We start from the raw sequence: 17,985 nt of genomic DNA, 5'->3' as shown, positions 1-17,985 counted from the left end.
TCCAATCACAGCTTCTGACTCTCCGGCTCCTCCAATCACAGCTTCTGTCTCTCCGGCTCCTCCAATCACAGCTTCTGTCTCTCCGGCTCCTCCAATTACAATTTCTGTCTCTCCAACTCTTCAAATCAGAGCTTCTGTCTCTTCCACGTTTTCCGATGGCTTTCTTTCTCTTTAGTTTGTCCAATAAATTATTTTGTGGGTAAAGTTTAAAAGAGGGAGATCTGGGGCAGAGGAAGAAAAAATATTATGAGGGGAAGCCTGGATATTGTCCAGGTCTTGCTGCTTTTGGACATGGGCTGCTTCAGCATCTGAGGAGTCGCAAATGGTCTTGAACATTGTCCAATCATCAGCGAACATCCCCACTTCTGATCTTATGATTGAAGGAAGGTCATTGATGAAGCAGCTGAAGATGGTTGGGCCGAGGACAATACCCTGAGGAAATCCTGCAGTGATGTCCTGGACCTGAGATGACTGACCTCCAACAACCACAACCATCTTCCTTAGTGCTAGGCATGACTCTAACCAGCAGAGAGCTTCCCCCTGATTCCCGTTGACTCCAGTTTTGCTAGGGCTCCTTGATGTCACACTCTGTCAAATGCTGCCTTGATGTCACGGGCAGTCACTCTCACCTCACCTCGGGAGTTCAGCTCTTTTGTCCATGTTTGAACCAAAGCTGTAATGAGGTCAGGAGCTGAGTGGCCCTGGCAGAACCCAAACTGGGCATCAGTGAGCAGGTTATTGCTAAGCAAGTGCCGCTTGATAGCACTGTTGATGACCCCTTCCATCACTTTACTGATGATGGAGAGTAGAGTGATGATGCGATAATTGGCCAAGTTGGATTTGTCCTGCTTTTTGTGTACATACCTGGGCAATTTTCCACATAGCTGAGTAGATGCCAGTGTTGTAGCTGTACTGGAACAGCTTGACTAGGGGCGTGGCAAGTTCTGGAGCACAAGTCTTCAGTACTATTGCCGGAATACTGTCAGGGCCCATAGCCTTTGCAGTATCCAGTGCCTTCAGTCATTTCTTGATATCATGTGGAGTGAATCGAATTGGCTGGAGATTGACCTCTGTGATGCTGTGGACCTCCAGAGGAGGCCAAAATGGATCATCCACTCGGCACTTCTGGCTGAAGATTGTAGCAAATGCTTCAGCCTTATCTTTTGCACTGATGTGCTGGGCTCCTCCATTATGTGGATGGGGATATTTGTGGAGCCTCCTCCTCCTCCAGTGAGTTGCTTAATTGTCCACCACCAGGTTATTGCTAAGCAAGTGCCGCTTGGTAGCACTGTTCCCTCCCTTCCATTACTTTACTGATGATCGAGAGTAGACTGATGGGGCGGTAATTGGCAGGGTGGGATTTGTCCTTTTTGTGTACAGAACACACCTGGGCAATTTTCCACATTGCTGGGTAGATGCCAGTGTTGTAGCTGCACTGGAACAGCTTGGCAGGACTGCAAAGCTTAGATTTGATCTGCTGGTCGTGGGATCGTTTAGCTCTGTCTACCACTTGCTGCTTATGTTGTTTGGCACACAAGTAGTCCTGTGTTATAGCTTCACCAGATTGACACCTTGTTTTTAGGTATGCCTGGTGCTGCTCCTGGCATGCCCTCCTGCACTCTTCATTGAATCAGGGTTGATCCCCTGGCTTGATATTAATGGTAGAGTGGAGGATATGCCGGGCCATGAGGTTACAGATTGTGTTCGAGTACAATTCTGCTGTTGCTGATGGCCCACAGCGCCTCATTGATGCCCAGACTTGAGTTGCTAAATCTGCTCGAAATCTATCCTATTTAGCACGGTGGTAGTGCCACACAGCATGATGGAGGGTATCCTCAATGTGAAGGTGGGACTTCGTCTCCACAACACTGTTGGGTGGTCACTCCTAACAATACTGTGATGGGCAGATGCACCTGCGGCAGGCAGGTTGGTGAGGATTAGGTCAAGTATATTTTTCCCCTCTTGTATGGTTCCCTCACCACCTGCCACAGACCCAGCCTAGCAGCTATGTCCTTTAGGACTCGACTAGTAGTGGTGCTACCGAGTCACTCTCGAATGCCGTGGTCTGGAGTCAACGTTGCGGACTCACAGGGCAACTCCATCCCGACTGTATACCACTGTACCGCCACCTCTGCTGGGTCTGTCCTGCCAGTGGGACAGGACATACCTAGGGATGGCGATGGTGGCGTCTGGGACATTATCTGTAAGATACGATTCCGTGAGGATGACTGTCAGGCTGTTGCTTGACTAGTCTGTGAGACAGCTCTCCCCCCATTTTGGCATTCGCCCCCACATGTTAGTAAGGAGGACTTTGCAGGGTCGACAGGGCTGAGATTGCGCCTTTGTCACTTCCGGTGCCTAGATCGATGTCGGGTGGTCCATCCGGTTTCATTCCTTTTTTTTGTGACTTTGTAGCTGTTTGATACCGCTGAGGCCATTTCAGAGTTAACCACATTGCTGTCACATATAGACCAGACCAGGTCAGGTAAGGACAGCAGATCTCCTTCCCTAAAGGGCATCAGTAAACCAGATGGGTTTTTACTCATAGTTATCATTAGGCTTTTATTTCCAGGTTTTTTTAAATTGAATTCAAATTCCACCATCTGCCGTGCCGGGATTCGAACCCAGGTCCCCCAAAGAATTACCCTGGGTCTCCGAATTATTAGCCCAGCGACAATACCACTACACCATCGCCTCCCAAATGTTTATGCTATAGAAATGTCTGTCTATATCCAGGCTTTTTTATTGGCTGTTGCTGTGGCTGTATTTTCTTTTTTTAAAAAACTCTTTTGGATGTGTAGAAAATGTTGGGAGTACAGTCGATGAAGTGGAGCCCGACCTATTTGCTTTAATATCAGCCTCCTTGTTGGAGAGCCTCCTAATGGCCCTCCAACTCTGAGAGTCCGCCCACCCTCCTTTATTGGACAGCGAGTTCGCTCTCTGGCCACTAATTGGTTGAGTCAGTTAAAATCGGTCAGGTTACTGTTCCTGAGGCGATGCAGGTCCAGGACTCGCGTTTGAACCCGATGTTGGGGTCCCGGCCTGAAGCGGAAAATCCTGCCAATGGTGCTTTGCTTTAAAATAAAATAATTCATCCTTCGAGTCAGTAAAGTGTAAATAAAGTCTGGTCAAAAAGTTGTGCATAAATCGCCAGCCAAAACATTCGATCTCATTTCCCCTTAATACTCCTGTTTGTGTTAACTATGGGTTGTAGAAGCTTTGCTATTGTGTAAGGACAAACGTTTATAGGAAAGAACATGTCAGTAAAATGTCTTTCTGGCAGGTAGCTCCACCCCCCCATCCCCCTGCCCCTTTTCAAAAGAAATGTAACAGAACTTGATGGTATAATAATATGATTCAGATAAATTTGAACCCTGGATGGAGTTTGTTTGGGGTTAAATAGATTGGGGCAGATTTCTCTACTCAATGCCCTGCAGCTATTGCCTTGTTTGGGTGCAGTGAATAGGAGAAATCCGGCTGTAGTGGACGGGAGATTCACAAGGGAGCTGTTCGAATATACCCCGTCTATCAATTGATCTGCCTCTTTGGCTGCCCCCAGGCACCGGTACGAGTAATTTTGCTCCGTGTATCTCCAAGAAATTCACCTAGGCCAATGCCTAAAGCTTCAGAAGGTGTTCAGCATTGGTAATAAAGTGTTAAATAAAATTGTTACTTACGAAGGTGCTTGTTCAGTAACTGAGATGCACCAAGAGGCACAAAGCAATATCATCCGCAGCTCCATAACAGACAACAAAATGGCAGACAAAACTGACTGACTGGACAAATGGAAAACCTTACAGAGCTTCGAGGTCAATATTGACACTAGATTACTAATTACGGATAAATGTTGAACCTGTTCCACAATTAAACAGTGTTTTTAACTATTTCATTCCTGTGTATCCTGAAGTCTTCAGAGGCAATGATACACAATGATCTCAATATCAGATTCTGATGCATACAAAAAAAGGTCTGGATTTGGTCCAATAACAGCGTTTCAAAGTTTTTGTATATTTATTTCAAGAGCTTTAGACTGCAGCATTAGTGGAACAAGTATCTCCATTCACTTGCTGAGCAAGTGAGTGTTTCTGACAGAAATTCACCTTGGGGGCTGAATCATACAGTCTTTATCACATCCAATATTCAGGATGACGGACTGTACTGAGACTGGATTTCAGGCGGATTCGCCCATTTTATGGCCCATCTGCTTCCACATCCCGAACTGTATTTTTACCCTATGTGCTGTGCTGAGGGTTTTATTTCTTTGCAGGTATGCCCCTGAGAGAGGAGGTCTTGTGGTGCAGTGGGTTGTGTCCCTGCCTCTGATCTAGGAGCTCTGGGTTCAAGTCCCATCCCCAGGACTTGTTGGCCACAGAAAGTATGTTCGTAATACAGCAAATCTATAAACCCTTCCGACTGATGGCAGGCAGTAAGACTGGGAGAGATTCCTGGTCAAATATGTGATGGGAGAACTTTGGAGCCTCTAAATCACTATGCAGAATTGCAGGCCAAAAGGCATGTTGCCATGACAACCTGCACTCCCTGAATGAACTATGATACACCACCACCACCATTCCCCTAACACTTTGCCCACTCACTGGGGTAGCTTCCTCTCATCTGTTAAGCAGCTCAGAAATTTCTTGGCAGGCATCCATTCACTGACTGGTCCGGGAACAGAAGTTTGTCTTGGACAAGGTGGTGATAAAAAAAGGGGCAGAATGGAAGCAGCACCTGATATCCAGTCCAACTGCACTCAGCAACATTTTCAGACCATTCAGCTCTTTTCCCTGGCCCACCATACACCACCAGGAAGTATTTTTCCTTTTTCAAATCTGATATGAGATCAGTTTGTTAAATTTCAAATCAACAAGCAGAGTCCATAAAAGCTATGCTTATATCTCTAGGTGGCTAAGTGTTTGATAACACTTCTCTCAAGCACCTTGGGATGTTTCACTACATTAAAGTGCTACATCCACCTAACAGAAGGTGTTGGCACAAAACTGATAGCCAACCATTATCACAAGGATCAGTTAGAAACCAATTAAAAGAAAAGTAAAGAGGTCGTTTTTTCTTCCATGGGCATTGCTGGTATTTATTTCTCATCCATAATTGCCCTTGAGAAGGTGGTGGTGAGCTGCCTTCTTGAACCACTGCAGTACCTGTGGTGTAGGTACACCTACAGTGCTGTTAGGAAAGGAGTTCCAGGATTTCGACCCAGCAACAGTGAAGGAACGGCGATATAGTTCCAAGTCAGGATGGTAAGTGGCTTGGAGGGGAGCTTGCAGCTGATGATGTTCCCATGTGTCTGCTGCCCTTGTCCTTCTAGATGGTAGATTTTGCAGGTTTGGAAGATGCTGTTGAAGGAGCCTTGGTGAGTTGTTGCAGTGCATCTTGTAGATGGTACACACTGCTGCCAGTGTGTGTTGGTGGTGGAGGGAGTGAATGTTTGTGGAAGGGGTGACAATCAAGCGGGCTGCTTTGTGCTGGATGGTGTCAAGCTTCTTGAATGTTCTTGGAGCTGCACTCATCCAGGCAAGTGGAAAGTATTCCATCACATTTGTGACTTGTGCCTTGTAGACTGTGAACAGGATTTGGGGAGTTAGGAGGTGAGTTACTCACTTCAGAATTCCTAGTCTCTGACCTGCTCTTGTAGCCACAGTATTTACATGGCTAGTCCAATTTCTGGTCAATGGTAACCCCCAGGATGTTGATAGAAGGGGAGTAGGGGATGCAGCGATGGTAATGCCATTCAATATCAAAGGGGAGATGGTTAGATTTCCTCGTGTTGGAGATGGTCGTTGCCTGGCACTTGTGTGGAGCGAATTTAACTTGCCACTTATCAGCCCAAGCCTGAATGTTGTCCAGGTCTTGCTGCATTTGGGCACAAACTGTTTCAATATCTGAGGAGTCACGAATGGTGCTGAACATTGTGCAATCATCAGCGAACATCCCCACTTCTGACCTTATGATGGAAGGAAGGTCATTGATGAAGCAGCTGAAGATGGTTGGGCCAAGGACACTACCCTGAGGGACTCCTGTAGCAATGTCCTTAGATGATTGATGTCCAACAACAAAAACTATCTTCCTTTGTACGAGGTATGACTCTAACCAGTGGAGAGTTTTCCCCTGATTCCCAACGACTTCAATTTTTCTAGGGCTCCTAGATGTCACATGCAGACAAATGCTTCCTTCATTTCTCTCAACCTTCCCTCTTGAGTTCAGCTCTTTTGTCCGTGTTTGGACCAAAGTGGTAATGAGGTCAGGAGCTGAGTGGCCCTGGCAGAACCTATACTGAGCATTAGTGTTGCTATTGCTGTTGTAAAGGACTTAAGACCTTGAAGCAGAGATGTTGGTCAGCCCTAGGACATCACAGCACTTGCTCCACAGGGAGGTCAAAACATTCAGTTCAAATTCCAACTACCCCTGGACCTTATCCAAGCATATGTTTCATTTATAGCTGCATTGTTCAAAGTAAATCGCAATTTTTAATCATCGTATTGAGTGAAACCTGGGACAGTGCAGTCAACATATCTCCCAGCACCGATCCCAGTGACATTGCACTCAGTATATCTCCCAGCACCGATCCCTGGGACACTGCACTCAGTACATCTCCCAGCACCGATCCCTGTGACATTGCACTCAGTACATCTCCCAGCACCGATCCCTGGGACACTGCACTCAGTACATCTCCCAGCACCGATCCCAGGGACACTGCACTCAATACATCTCCCAGCACCGATCCCTGGGACACTGCACTCAGTACATCTCCCAGCACCGATCCCTGGGGCACTGCACTCAGTACATCTCCCAGCACCGATCCCTGGGGCACTGCACTCAATACATCTCCCAGCATCGATCCCTGGGACACTGCACTCAGTACATCTCCCAGCACCGATCCCCGGGACACTGCACTCAATACATCTCCCAGCACCGATCCCTAGGACATTGCACTCAATACATCTCCCAGCTCCGATCCCTGGGACACTGCACTCAGTACATCTCCCTGCACCGATCCCTGGGAAACTGCACTCAGTACATCTCCCTGCACCGATCCCTGGGAAACTGCACTCAGTACATCTCCCAGCACCGATCTCTGGGACACTGCACTCAATACATCTCCCAGCACCGATCCCTAGGACATTGCACTCAATACATCTCCCAGCTCCGATCCCTGGGACACTGCACTCAATACATCTCCCAGCATCGATCCCCGGGACACTGCACTCAATACATCTCCCAGCACCGATCCCTGGGACATTCCACTCAGTATATCTCCCAGCTCCGATCCCTGGGACACTGCACTCAATACATCTCCCAGCATCGATCCCCGGGACACTGCACTCAGGACATCTCCCAGCACCGATCCCTGGGACACTGCACTCAGTACATCTCCCAGCACCGATCCCTGGGACACTGCACTCAATACATCTCCCAGCACCGATCCCTGGGACACTGCACTCAGTACATCTCCCAGCACCGATCCCTGGGACACTGCACTCAATACATCTCCCAGCACCGATCCCTGGGACATTCCACTCAGTATACCTCCCAGCTCCGATCCCTGGGACACTGCACTCAATACATCTCCCAGCATCGATCCCTGGACACTGCACTCAGGACATCTCCCAGCACCGATCCCTGGGACACTGCACTCAGTACATCTCCCAGCACCGATCCCTGGGACACTGCACTCAGTACATCTCCCTGCACCGATCCCTGGGAAACTGCACTCAGTACACCTCCCTGCACCGATCCCTGGGAAACTGCACTCAGTACACTGCAAACAGCGCATTGCAGAGTACAGATTGCAGAGACACTGCACTCAGTACATCCCCCAGCACCGATCCCTGGGACACCGCACTCAATACATCTCCCAGCACCGATCTCTGGGACACTGCACACAATACATCTCCCAGCACCGATCCCTGGGACACAGCACTCAGTACATCTTTCAGCACCGATTCTAGGAACACTGCACTCAGTACATCTCACAGCACTGATTCTAGGAACACTGGACTCAGTACATCTCAGCACCGATCCCTGGGATACTGCACTCAATACATGTCCCAGCATCGATGCCTGGGAAACTGCACTCAGTACATCCCCCAGCACCGATCCCTGGGACATTGTACTCAGTACGTCTCCAGCATTGACCCCTGTGTATTGCTCTCAGTACATGTATCAGAACTGATCCCTGGGACACTGCAATTGGTACATCTCCCCACGCTGGTCTCTGGGACACTGCACACAGTGCATTGCAGAATGCAAATTGCAGAGACACTGCACTCACTACATCTCCCAGTACCGATTCTAGGAACACTGCATTCAGTACATCTCCCAGCATCGATCCCTGGGACACTGCACTCAGTACATCTCCCAGCAACGATCCCTGGGGCACTGTACTCAATACATCTCCCAGCATTGATCCCTGGGAAACTGCACTCAGTACATCTGCCAGCACCGATCCCTGGGACACTGCACTCAATACATCTCCCAACATCGATCCCTGGGAGACGGCACTCAATACATATCCCAGCATCGATCCCTGGGACACTGCACTCAGTACATCTCCAGCATTGACCCCTGGGATATTGCTCTCAGTACATGTATCAGAACTGATCCCTGGGACACTGCAATTGGTACATCTCCCCACGCTGGTCTCTGGGACACTGCACACAGCACATTGCAGAATGCAGATTGCAGAGACACTTCACTCAGTAAATCTCCCAGCACCGATCCCTGGGACATGGCACTCAATACATCTCCCAGCTCCGATCCCTGGGACACTGCACCCAGTACATCTTTCAGCAATGATCCCTGGAACACTGCACTCAATACATCTCCCAGCATCGATCCCTGGGACACTGCACTCAATACATCTCCCAGCACCGATCCCTGGGACACTGCACTCAATACATCTCCCAGCATCGATCCCTGGGACACTGCACTCAATACATCTCCCAGCACCGATCCCTGGGACACTGCACTCAGTACATCTCCCAGCATCGATCCCTAGGACACTGCACTCAGTACATCTCCAGCATTGACCCCTGGGATATTGCTCTCAGTACATGTATCTGAACTGATCCCTGGGACACTGCAATTGGTACATCTCCCCACGCTGGTCTCTGGAACACTGCGCACAGCGCATTGCAGAGTACAGATGGCAGAGACACTGCACTCAGTACATCTCCCAGCTCCGATTTTAGGAACACTGCACTCAGTACATCTCCCAGCACCGATCCCTGGGTCACTGTACTCAATACATCTCCCAGCACCGATCCCTGGGACACTGCACTCAATACATCTCCCAGCACCAATCCGTGGGACACTGCACTCAGTACATCTCCCAGCACCGATCCCTGGGACATTGCACTCAGAACATCTCCCAGCAACGATCCCTGGGACACTGCACTCAGTACATCTCCAGCATTGACCCCTGGGATATTGCTCTCAGTACATGTATCTGAACTGATCCCTGGGACACTGCAATTGGTACATCTCCCCACGCTGGTCTCTGGAACACTGCGCACAGCGCATTGCAGAGTACAGATGGCAGAGACACTGCACTCAGTACATTTCCCAGCACTGATCCCTGGAACACTGCACTCAGTACTTCTCCCAGCACCGATCCCTGGGACACTGCACTCAATACATCTCCCAGCACCGATCCCTGGAATACTGAACTCAGTTCAACTCCCAGCACTGATCCCTGGAACAATGCACTCAGTACATCTCCCAGCACCGATTCTAGGAACACTGCACTCAATACATCCCCCAGCACCGATTCAAGGAAAACTGCACTCAATACATCTCCCAGCACCGATCCCTGGGACATTGCACTCAACACATCTCCCAGCTCCGATCCCTGGGACACTGCACCCAGTACATCTTTCAGCAATGATCCCTGGAACACTGCACTCAATACATCTCCCAGCATCGATCCCTGGGGCACTGCACTCAATACATCTCCCAGCATCGATCCCCGGGACACTGCACTCAATACATCTCCCAGCACTGATCCCTGGGACACTGCACTCAGTACATCCCCCAGCACCGATCCCTGGGACATTGTACTCAGTACGTCTCCAGCATTGACCCCTGTGATATTGCTCTCAGTACGTGTATCAGAACTGATCCCTGGGACACTGCAATTGGTACATCTCCCCACGCTGGTCTCCAGGACACTGCACACAGCGCATTGCAGAATGCAGATTGCAGAGACACTGCACTCAGTACATCTCCCAGCTCCGATTTTAGGAACACTGCACTCAGTACATCTCCCAGCACCAATCCCTGGGACACTGTACTCAATACATCTCCCAGCACCGATCCCTGGGACACTGCACTCAATACATCTCCCAGCACCAATCCGTGGGACACTGCACTCAGTACATCTCCCAGCACCGATCCCTGGGACATTGCACTCAGAACATCTCCCAGCAACGATCCCTGGGACACTGCACTCAGTGCAACACCCAGCACCGATCCCAGGGACACAGCATTCAGTACATCCCCCAGCACCGATCCCTGGAACACTGCACTCAGTACGTCTCCAGCATTTACCCCTAGGATATTGCTCTCAGTACATGTATCAGAACTGATCCATGGGACACTGCAATTGGTACATCTCCCCACGCTGGTCTCTGGAACACTGCGCACAGCGCATTGCAGAGTACAGATGGCAGAGACACTGCACTCAGTACATTTCCCAGCACTGATCCCTGGAACACTGCACTCAGTACTTCTCCCAGCACCGATCCCTGGGACACTGCACTCAATACATCTCCCAGCAGTGATCTCTGGGACACTGAACTCAGTTCAACTCCCAGCACCAATCCCTGGGACACTGCACTCAGTGCATCTCCCAGCACCGATCCCTGGGAGACTGCAATGAGTACGTCCCCCAGCATCGATCCCTGGGACATTGCACTCAGTACATCTCCCAGCACCGATCCCTGGGACACTGTACTCAATACATCTCCCAGCATCGATCCCTGGGACACGGCACTCAATACATCTCCCAGCATCGATCCCTAGGACACTGCACTCAGTACATCTCCAGCATTGACCCCTGGGATATTGCTCTCAGTACATGTATCTGAACTGATCCCTGGGACACTGCAATTGGTACATCTCCCCACGCTGGTCTCTGGGACACTGCACACAGTGCATTACAGAGTACAGGTTGCAGAGACACTGCACTCAGTACATCTCCCAGCACTGATCCCTGGAACAATGCACTCAGTACATCTCCCAGCACCGATTCTAGGAACACTGCACTCAATACATCTCCCAGTATCGATCCCTAGGACACTGCACTCAGTTCATCTCCAGCATTGACCCCTGTGATATTGCTCTCAGTACATGTATCAGAACTGATCCCTGGGACACTGCAATTGGTACATCTCCCCACGCTGGTCTCTGGGACACTGCACACAGCGCATTGCAGAATGCAGATTGCAGAGACACTGCACTCAGTACATCTCCCAGCTCCGATTCTAGGAACACTGCACTCAGTACATCTCTCAGCATCGATCCCTGGAATACTGCACTCAGTACATCTCCCAGCACCGATTCTAGGAACACTGCACTCAGTACATCTCCCAGCACCGATTCTAGGAACACTGCACTCAGTACATCTCCCAGTATCGAGCCCTGGGACACTGCACTCAGTACATCTCCCAGCACCGATCCCTGGGACACTGTACTCAGTACATCTCCCAGCACTGATCCTTGGAACACTGTACTCAATACATCTCCCAGGATCGATCCCTGGGACACTGAACTCAGTACATCTCCCAGCTCCGATTCTAGGAACACTGCACTCAGTACATCTCCCAGCACCGATCCCTGGGACACTGTACTCAATACATCTCCCAGCATCGATCCCTGGGACACTGCACTCAGTACATCTCCCAGCATCGATCCCTGGGACACAGCACTCAGTATGTCTCCAGCATTGACACCTGGGATATTGCTCTCAGTACATGTATCAGAACTGATCCCTGGGACACTGCAATTGGTACATCTCCCCACGCTGGTCTCTGGGACACTGCCCACAGCGCGTGGCAGAGTACAGATTGCAGAGACACTGCACTCAGTACATCTCCCAGCACTGATCCCTGGAACAATGCACTCAGTACATCTCCCAGCACCGATTCTAGGAACACTGCACTCAATACATCCCCCAGCACCGATTCAAGGAAAACTGCACTCAGTACATCTCCCAGCACCGATCCCCGGGACACTGCACTCAATACATCTCCCAGCATCGATCCCTGGGACACTGCACTCAATACATCTCCCAGCACCGATCCCCGGGACACTGCACTCAATACATCTCCCTGCAACGATTCTAGGAACACTGCCCTCAGTACATCTCCCAACATCGATCCGAGGGACACTGCACTCAATACTTCTCCCAGCACCGATCGCTGGGACACTGCACTCAGTTCATCTCCAACATTGACCCCTGGGATATTGCTCTCAGTACATGTATCAGAACTGATCCTTGGGACACTGCAATTGGTACATCTCCCAAGCTGGTCTCTGGGCCACTGCACACAGCGCATTGCAGTGTACAGTTTGCAGAGACACTGCACTCAGCACATCTCCCAGCTCCGATCCCTGGGACATTGCAACATTGCACGCAGTACATCTCCAGCATTGACCCCTGGGATTTTGCTCTCAGTACAAGTATCAGAACTGATCCCTGGGACACTGCAATTGGTACATCTCCCCACGCTGGTCTCGGGGACACTGCACACAGCACATTGCAGAGTACAGATGGCAGAGACACTGCACTCAGTACATTTCCCAGCACCGATCCCTGGAACACTGCACTCAGTACATCTCCCAGCACCGATCCCTGGGACACTGCACTCAGTACATCTCCCAGCACCGATCCCTGGGACACTGCACTCAGTACATCTCCCAGCACCGATCTCTGGGACACTGCACTCAGTACATCTCCCAGCACCGATCCCTGGGACACTGCACTCAGTTCATCTCCCAGCACCGATCCCTGGGACACTGCACTCAGTACATCTCCCAGCACCGATCCCTGGGACACTGCCCTCAGTACATCTCCCAGCATCGATCCTTGGGACACTGCACTCAGTACATCTCCCAGCACCAATCCCTGTGACACTGCACTCAATAAATCTCCCAGCACCAATCCCTGGGACACTGCACTCAGTACATTTTCCAGCACCGATCCCTCGGACACTGCACTCAGTACATCTTCCCGCACTGATCCCCGGGACACTGCGCTCAGTACATCTCCCAGCACTGGTCTCTGCTACAGTGCACTCAGCACATCTCATAGCATCGATCCCTGGGACACTTCACTCAGCACATCTCCCAGCACTGCTCCCTGGGACACTGCGCACAGTACCTCGCCCAGCATTGGTCCCTGGGACACTGCACTCAGCACATCTCCCAGCACCGATCCCTGGGAGACTGCGCACAGTACCTCGCCCAGCATTGGTCCCAGGGATACTGCCCTCAGTATGTCTACAGAAAATAATGTATTCCTTAATTGATAGCTTTCCATCTAAAGTTTTTTATTTATCTTTGGACCAATTGTTTGATCCACTTTACTTTGTGTCCTTCTGCATTTAGTTATCTTGTTGAATTATATCAGATATTTTCGTCAAGTCCATTTACACATTTTGGGAAAGACAATGGCACAGCGGTAATGCCACTGGACCTGTAACCCAGAGGCCCACACTAATTTTCTTGATTCAAATCCCACCCTGGCGCTGTTACCAAAGTACAATAATTTTCATAATATTTTTCTGGTTTAATGTAAAGTAAGTTTATAGGGGTTGTGTCTTTCTGTCTCTGTGTGATTTAATTACACTTTGTAGTCATGCAGACCGCAAGTTGAAGTTATCAAAAGAAGCAAGGTGTAGAAGTGTCTCTAAAATGCTAATTAGATAAACATGTTGTGGGCTTAGCATATAAGGTGTGAAGGGAATTTTCACTTTGAGATAGATGAAGGGAGTTTTGAATTTCAAAGAGGTTAATGAGAATATTGGCATCATAAAAGATTTATATTATGAGAAATTTAGAGTTCCAAAGACATGTGGAAACGATGGAATTTACATATTAAAAAGAGAGAAACATATATAAATGCGAATGAGGCTATGTGTCAGACAAAGACATTGTGAGATCTAACAGATATGTGTGAAGTAGCCTTAATGAAGCCTCCAGCATTTGTGCATAAGCCTGCTGTCTACAGAAACTGGAGCTGGAGAAGAGTCACTTTGAATTCCACTGTCCAGGGTATTGTGTTAATTTGCTGGATCTGTTTTAAACCTAAAACTATTTTTGGACCATTGCTTTAAAGTGGGTGTTAACTGGGTGTCAGGTTAAAAGGAATTTTAGAAGTTATTACAGTAGTAATTTGTAGTCCTATGTATATGCTTGAAATCTCTTTTGTTAATAAATATTTTAATTTAGTTTTAAAAAAATCTCTAATAGTCTTGGCGGTCTTATTACTTCAGAATTCAGTGCACGCATCTCGAAATAAATACAAATTGCAAAACTGTTATGATAGCGGGATCAAGTTTCCCTCGTGGATTTGATCCGCCTGGCACACATCATCTGTCGTGTCATAACAGGCATCTGGTGGAATTTAATTTTACTTAATAAAAATTCTGGAATTGAAAGAGAGTCTCAGTAATAGTGACCATGAAACTATCATCGGTTGTTGTAATAACCCAACTGGTTCACTATTGTCCCATTAGTGGAAATCTGCCATCCTGACCCAATCTGGCCTACATGTCACTCCAGACCCACACAACGTGGCTGACTCTTAACTGCCTCTGAAATGACCTAGCAAGCCACTCAGTTCAAGCAGTTAGGGATGGGCAACAAATGCTGGCCTTGCCAGTGACACCCATATCCCATGAAAGAATAAATTTTAAAAAACATTGTAGGCCTTTTCTTATATCAACCTGTGTGGTTGCTTCCCAGGCCTGACAACTGACAGCAGCAGTAAGTCTTGTTCTGTGGATTGTGGGTGAGCTGTGGACTAAGTGGGATTTTCATTGAGAGAAGCTCCTTGGAAGCCCCTCATTTCACTCAGAAAAGCTGCGGTACTGTGCATTCCATGAGTAATCAACAATAACCATTGCACCAAACAGCCACCGCTGTTAGATTCTCTCACTGAGTTTGTGTAACTTTGCAAAACAACTTTATTTAACTCAGTGCAAAGTCAGACAACATGTTTCAGCCTTTTTTATTTAAAAGAAACACCATTCACTTGTTTTGCTTTTTGTGTTTTTGTGCAGTGCCAGTACGTTTAACATTGCCAAACTTGAAGAGATGGAACGGTTGTTAAAGGAAGCTCAGGCTGAAAAGGCATGGCTAATTGAAAGCAAAGTGAGTTCTAGGCTGTTACATTGGGTTGCTGCAGATAACTCCCCAGTGAGAGCGCATCTCCAATGCGCCTGCCCCTTTCCAGCACTGACTGTCTGTTCTTCCTACACATGGTTAAAAACTCAGGGAGAAAGTTTCTAGGATCATGAAATTCATTTCATTGTAATCTCCTGTGTAAAAATGGAGCGTTTTGCCTGTGGTAAATGTGAGCTCATCCAATACTCTGCTCATTTCCAAACTCGCACAAAGCCCTGCTCACTCACCATCCCTGTGTGTTCAATGACCTACATTGGCTCTCAGTCTGGCAATGCTTCCAATTTAAAATTCTCATCCTTTTGTTTTCAAATCCCACCATGGCCTCACCCACCTCTGTATTCACATCCAGCCCCACAACCCTCCGAGATATCTGAGCTCTTGCGACTCTGGCCTCTTGGCCTTCCCACTTCCTTCGCTTCACTAATGGTGACCGTGCATTCAGCTGCCCCGGCCCTAAATGCTGGAATTCCCTCCCTAAACCTCTGCAGACTATCTTGATCTCCCTCTCCTCCTTTGCAGTGGTCCATAAACCTATCTCTTTGAGCAAGGTTTTTCCTCACATGTCCTCATGTGAGGTAATGAAATCCCTCTGCCTTCTTCACTTGAATGCCACCAATGACAAACACTTCTGGCATGGACTCAATGGGCTGAAGGCCCTCCTCCTGTTTCATTATGACTCTGTGATATGGTATCTCCTCAAGTAAGTAATGTTTGATAATGCTACTATTAATGGACATCAATTCGATTGTTTCTGTAAGTATAAGATTTCCATTGGCTTTGTACAGACTATATAAATACAAGTAGTTGTTATTGTAAACACACAGAAAATGGATCTGTTCCCAATGCATTTGGACGGCGTTCCCACCATGTTCGGGCGGTGTTCCTACCAGGCTCAGGCAGTGTTCTCACCGGGTTCGGGCGGTGTTCCCACTGGATTTAGGCAGTGTTCCCACTGGATTTGGGCAGTGTTCCCACTGGATTTGGACGGTGTTCCCATTGGGTTAGGACGGTGTTTCCACCGGGTTCGGGCGGTGTTCCCACTGGATTTGGGTGGTGTTCCCATTGGGTTAGGACGGTGTTTCCACCGGGTTCGGGCGGTGTTCCCACTGGATTTGGGCGGTATTCCCACTGGTTTTGGGCGGTGTTCCCATTGGGTTCGGATGGTGTTTCCACCGGGTTCGGGCGGTGTTCCCACTGGATTTGGGCGGTGTTCCCACTGGATTTGGGCGGTGTTTCCACTGGATTTGAGCGATGTTCCCATTGGGTTTGGACGGTGTTCCCACTGGATTTGGGTGTTGTTTCCGCCTGTTTCGGGTGGTGTTTCCGCTGGTTTCGGGCGGTGTTTCCGCCAGGTTCAGGCAAAGGACCCTGAGCTCTTGTCTATCCGGTTGGAGTACAAACTCCCACACTTTTAAGCCAGCATCTCTTTAAAAACATTTGTTCAAAGTTCTTAATTTAAATCACTGTCAGAAAACAAAACAGCCAGATGACAGCAAGAGCAGGGTCACTTAGCTACAGGGTTTAGGAATGTGTTGAATTGCAGGATGAAGATCAAAGCAACAGGCTGCCATGTCGAGGAAGAAGAGAGTGAAATTCCTTTGGGATTTTAGCTCAATATAGATCTGTGTAATGTGGAAACAGTGCAGGATGATAGTCCTGTTAGTCATCGTGCTTTGAGATTTGTGCTGTGTTTTTTTCAGAGTCCTAACCCCTTAATTACCTTCAGCATAAAGACACGGGACCAAATCTTCTACATGGTTGCACGGTCACCTGAGACCATGAGAATCTGGATGGATGTCATTGTGACAGGAGCTGAAGGTTATACTCAGTTCATGGTTTAAGTGACTTCATATCATTGTAACCTCATTGTGAATGCAAAGTTTTATATATATGTGTGTATGAAATGAGACTCTTTCTACAAACCACTGTCATGGCTTTATCTATGTTATCTTGAAGGTTGTGACAACCATACATTTTAAATTATTAAAGTAGCAGATTATTTTAGATAATTGGAGCAAATTTCAGCCTATAGTTGATCTGGTGTGAACAAGTCACCTGTGTATGACAACCGCCGGTGTTAATTGCTGTGCAAACCAAATCCCAGAGGGAAACTTGGCTTATGGACCATGCCCTTTTCTTTTGTATTCTGAAAACGAGAAGAGAACATACCGATCTCAGCAGTAAGAGGTCCAGTAACACTTTTGAGATTTTTTAAAATGATAAGTAGAAGTTTTATTAACAAGAATAAAAGAAAACAAAAGCACACAAGATTACAGCTACACAATTAAAGTTAGTCTTAGAAAAAATTCCTTTAAAAACTCTCTACTTGTTCAAACCCACAGTTAAACACCTTCTAGGCAACAGTCCCTAATAGATACAAAACAAAAAATGTTGGAAAAAACTCAGCAGGTCTGACAGCATCTGTGGAGAGAAAACCAGAGTTAACATTTTGAGTCCGTATTACTCTATACGGACTCGAAATGTTAACTCTGTCTTTCTCTCCACAGATGCTGTCAGACCTGCTGAGCTTTTTCAGCAATTTTTGTTTTTGTTTCAGATTTC

The 17,985-nt window shown here is 48.1% G+C and overlaps 1 protein-coding gene across 1 annotated transcript in view; it reads right to left on the bottom strand.

The window, feature by feature from the left end:
- Positions 1-3,773, bottom strand: part of LOC144691449 (complement C3-like) — an 89,009-nt gene extending 85,236 nt beyond the window's left edge. The window contains exon 1 of the mRNA XM_078559548.1: positions 3,678-3,773. Coding sequence (XP_078415674.1) covers positions 3,678-3,742 — 65 coding nt within the window. The 5' untranslated portion in view covers positions 3,743-3,773. The remainder of the gene's footprint in view (positions 1-3,677) is intronic.
- Between the last annotated feature and the right edge of the window lie 14,212 nt (positions 3,774-17,985).

The sequence above is a fragment of the Cetorhinus maximus genome, chromosome 16, assembly GCF_964194155.1.
Source record: "Cetorhinus maximus chromosome 16, sCetMax3.hap1.1, whole genome shotgun sequence".
In the NCBI taxonomy this organism is placed as follows: Eukaryota; Metazoa; Chordata; class Chondrichthyes; order Lamniformes; family Cetorhinidae; genus Cetorhinus; species Cetorhinus maximus.
Note: the sequence above shows the minus strand (reverse complement) of the source record. Positions and strands in the feature narration are given on the sequence as shown.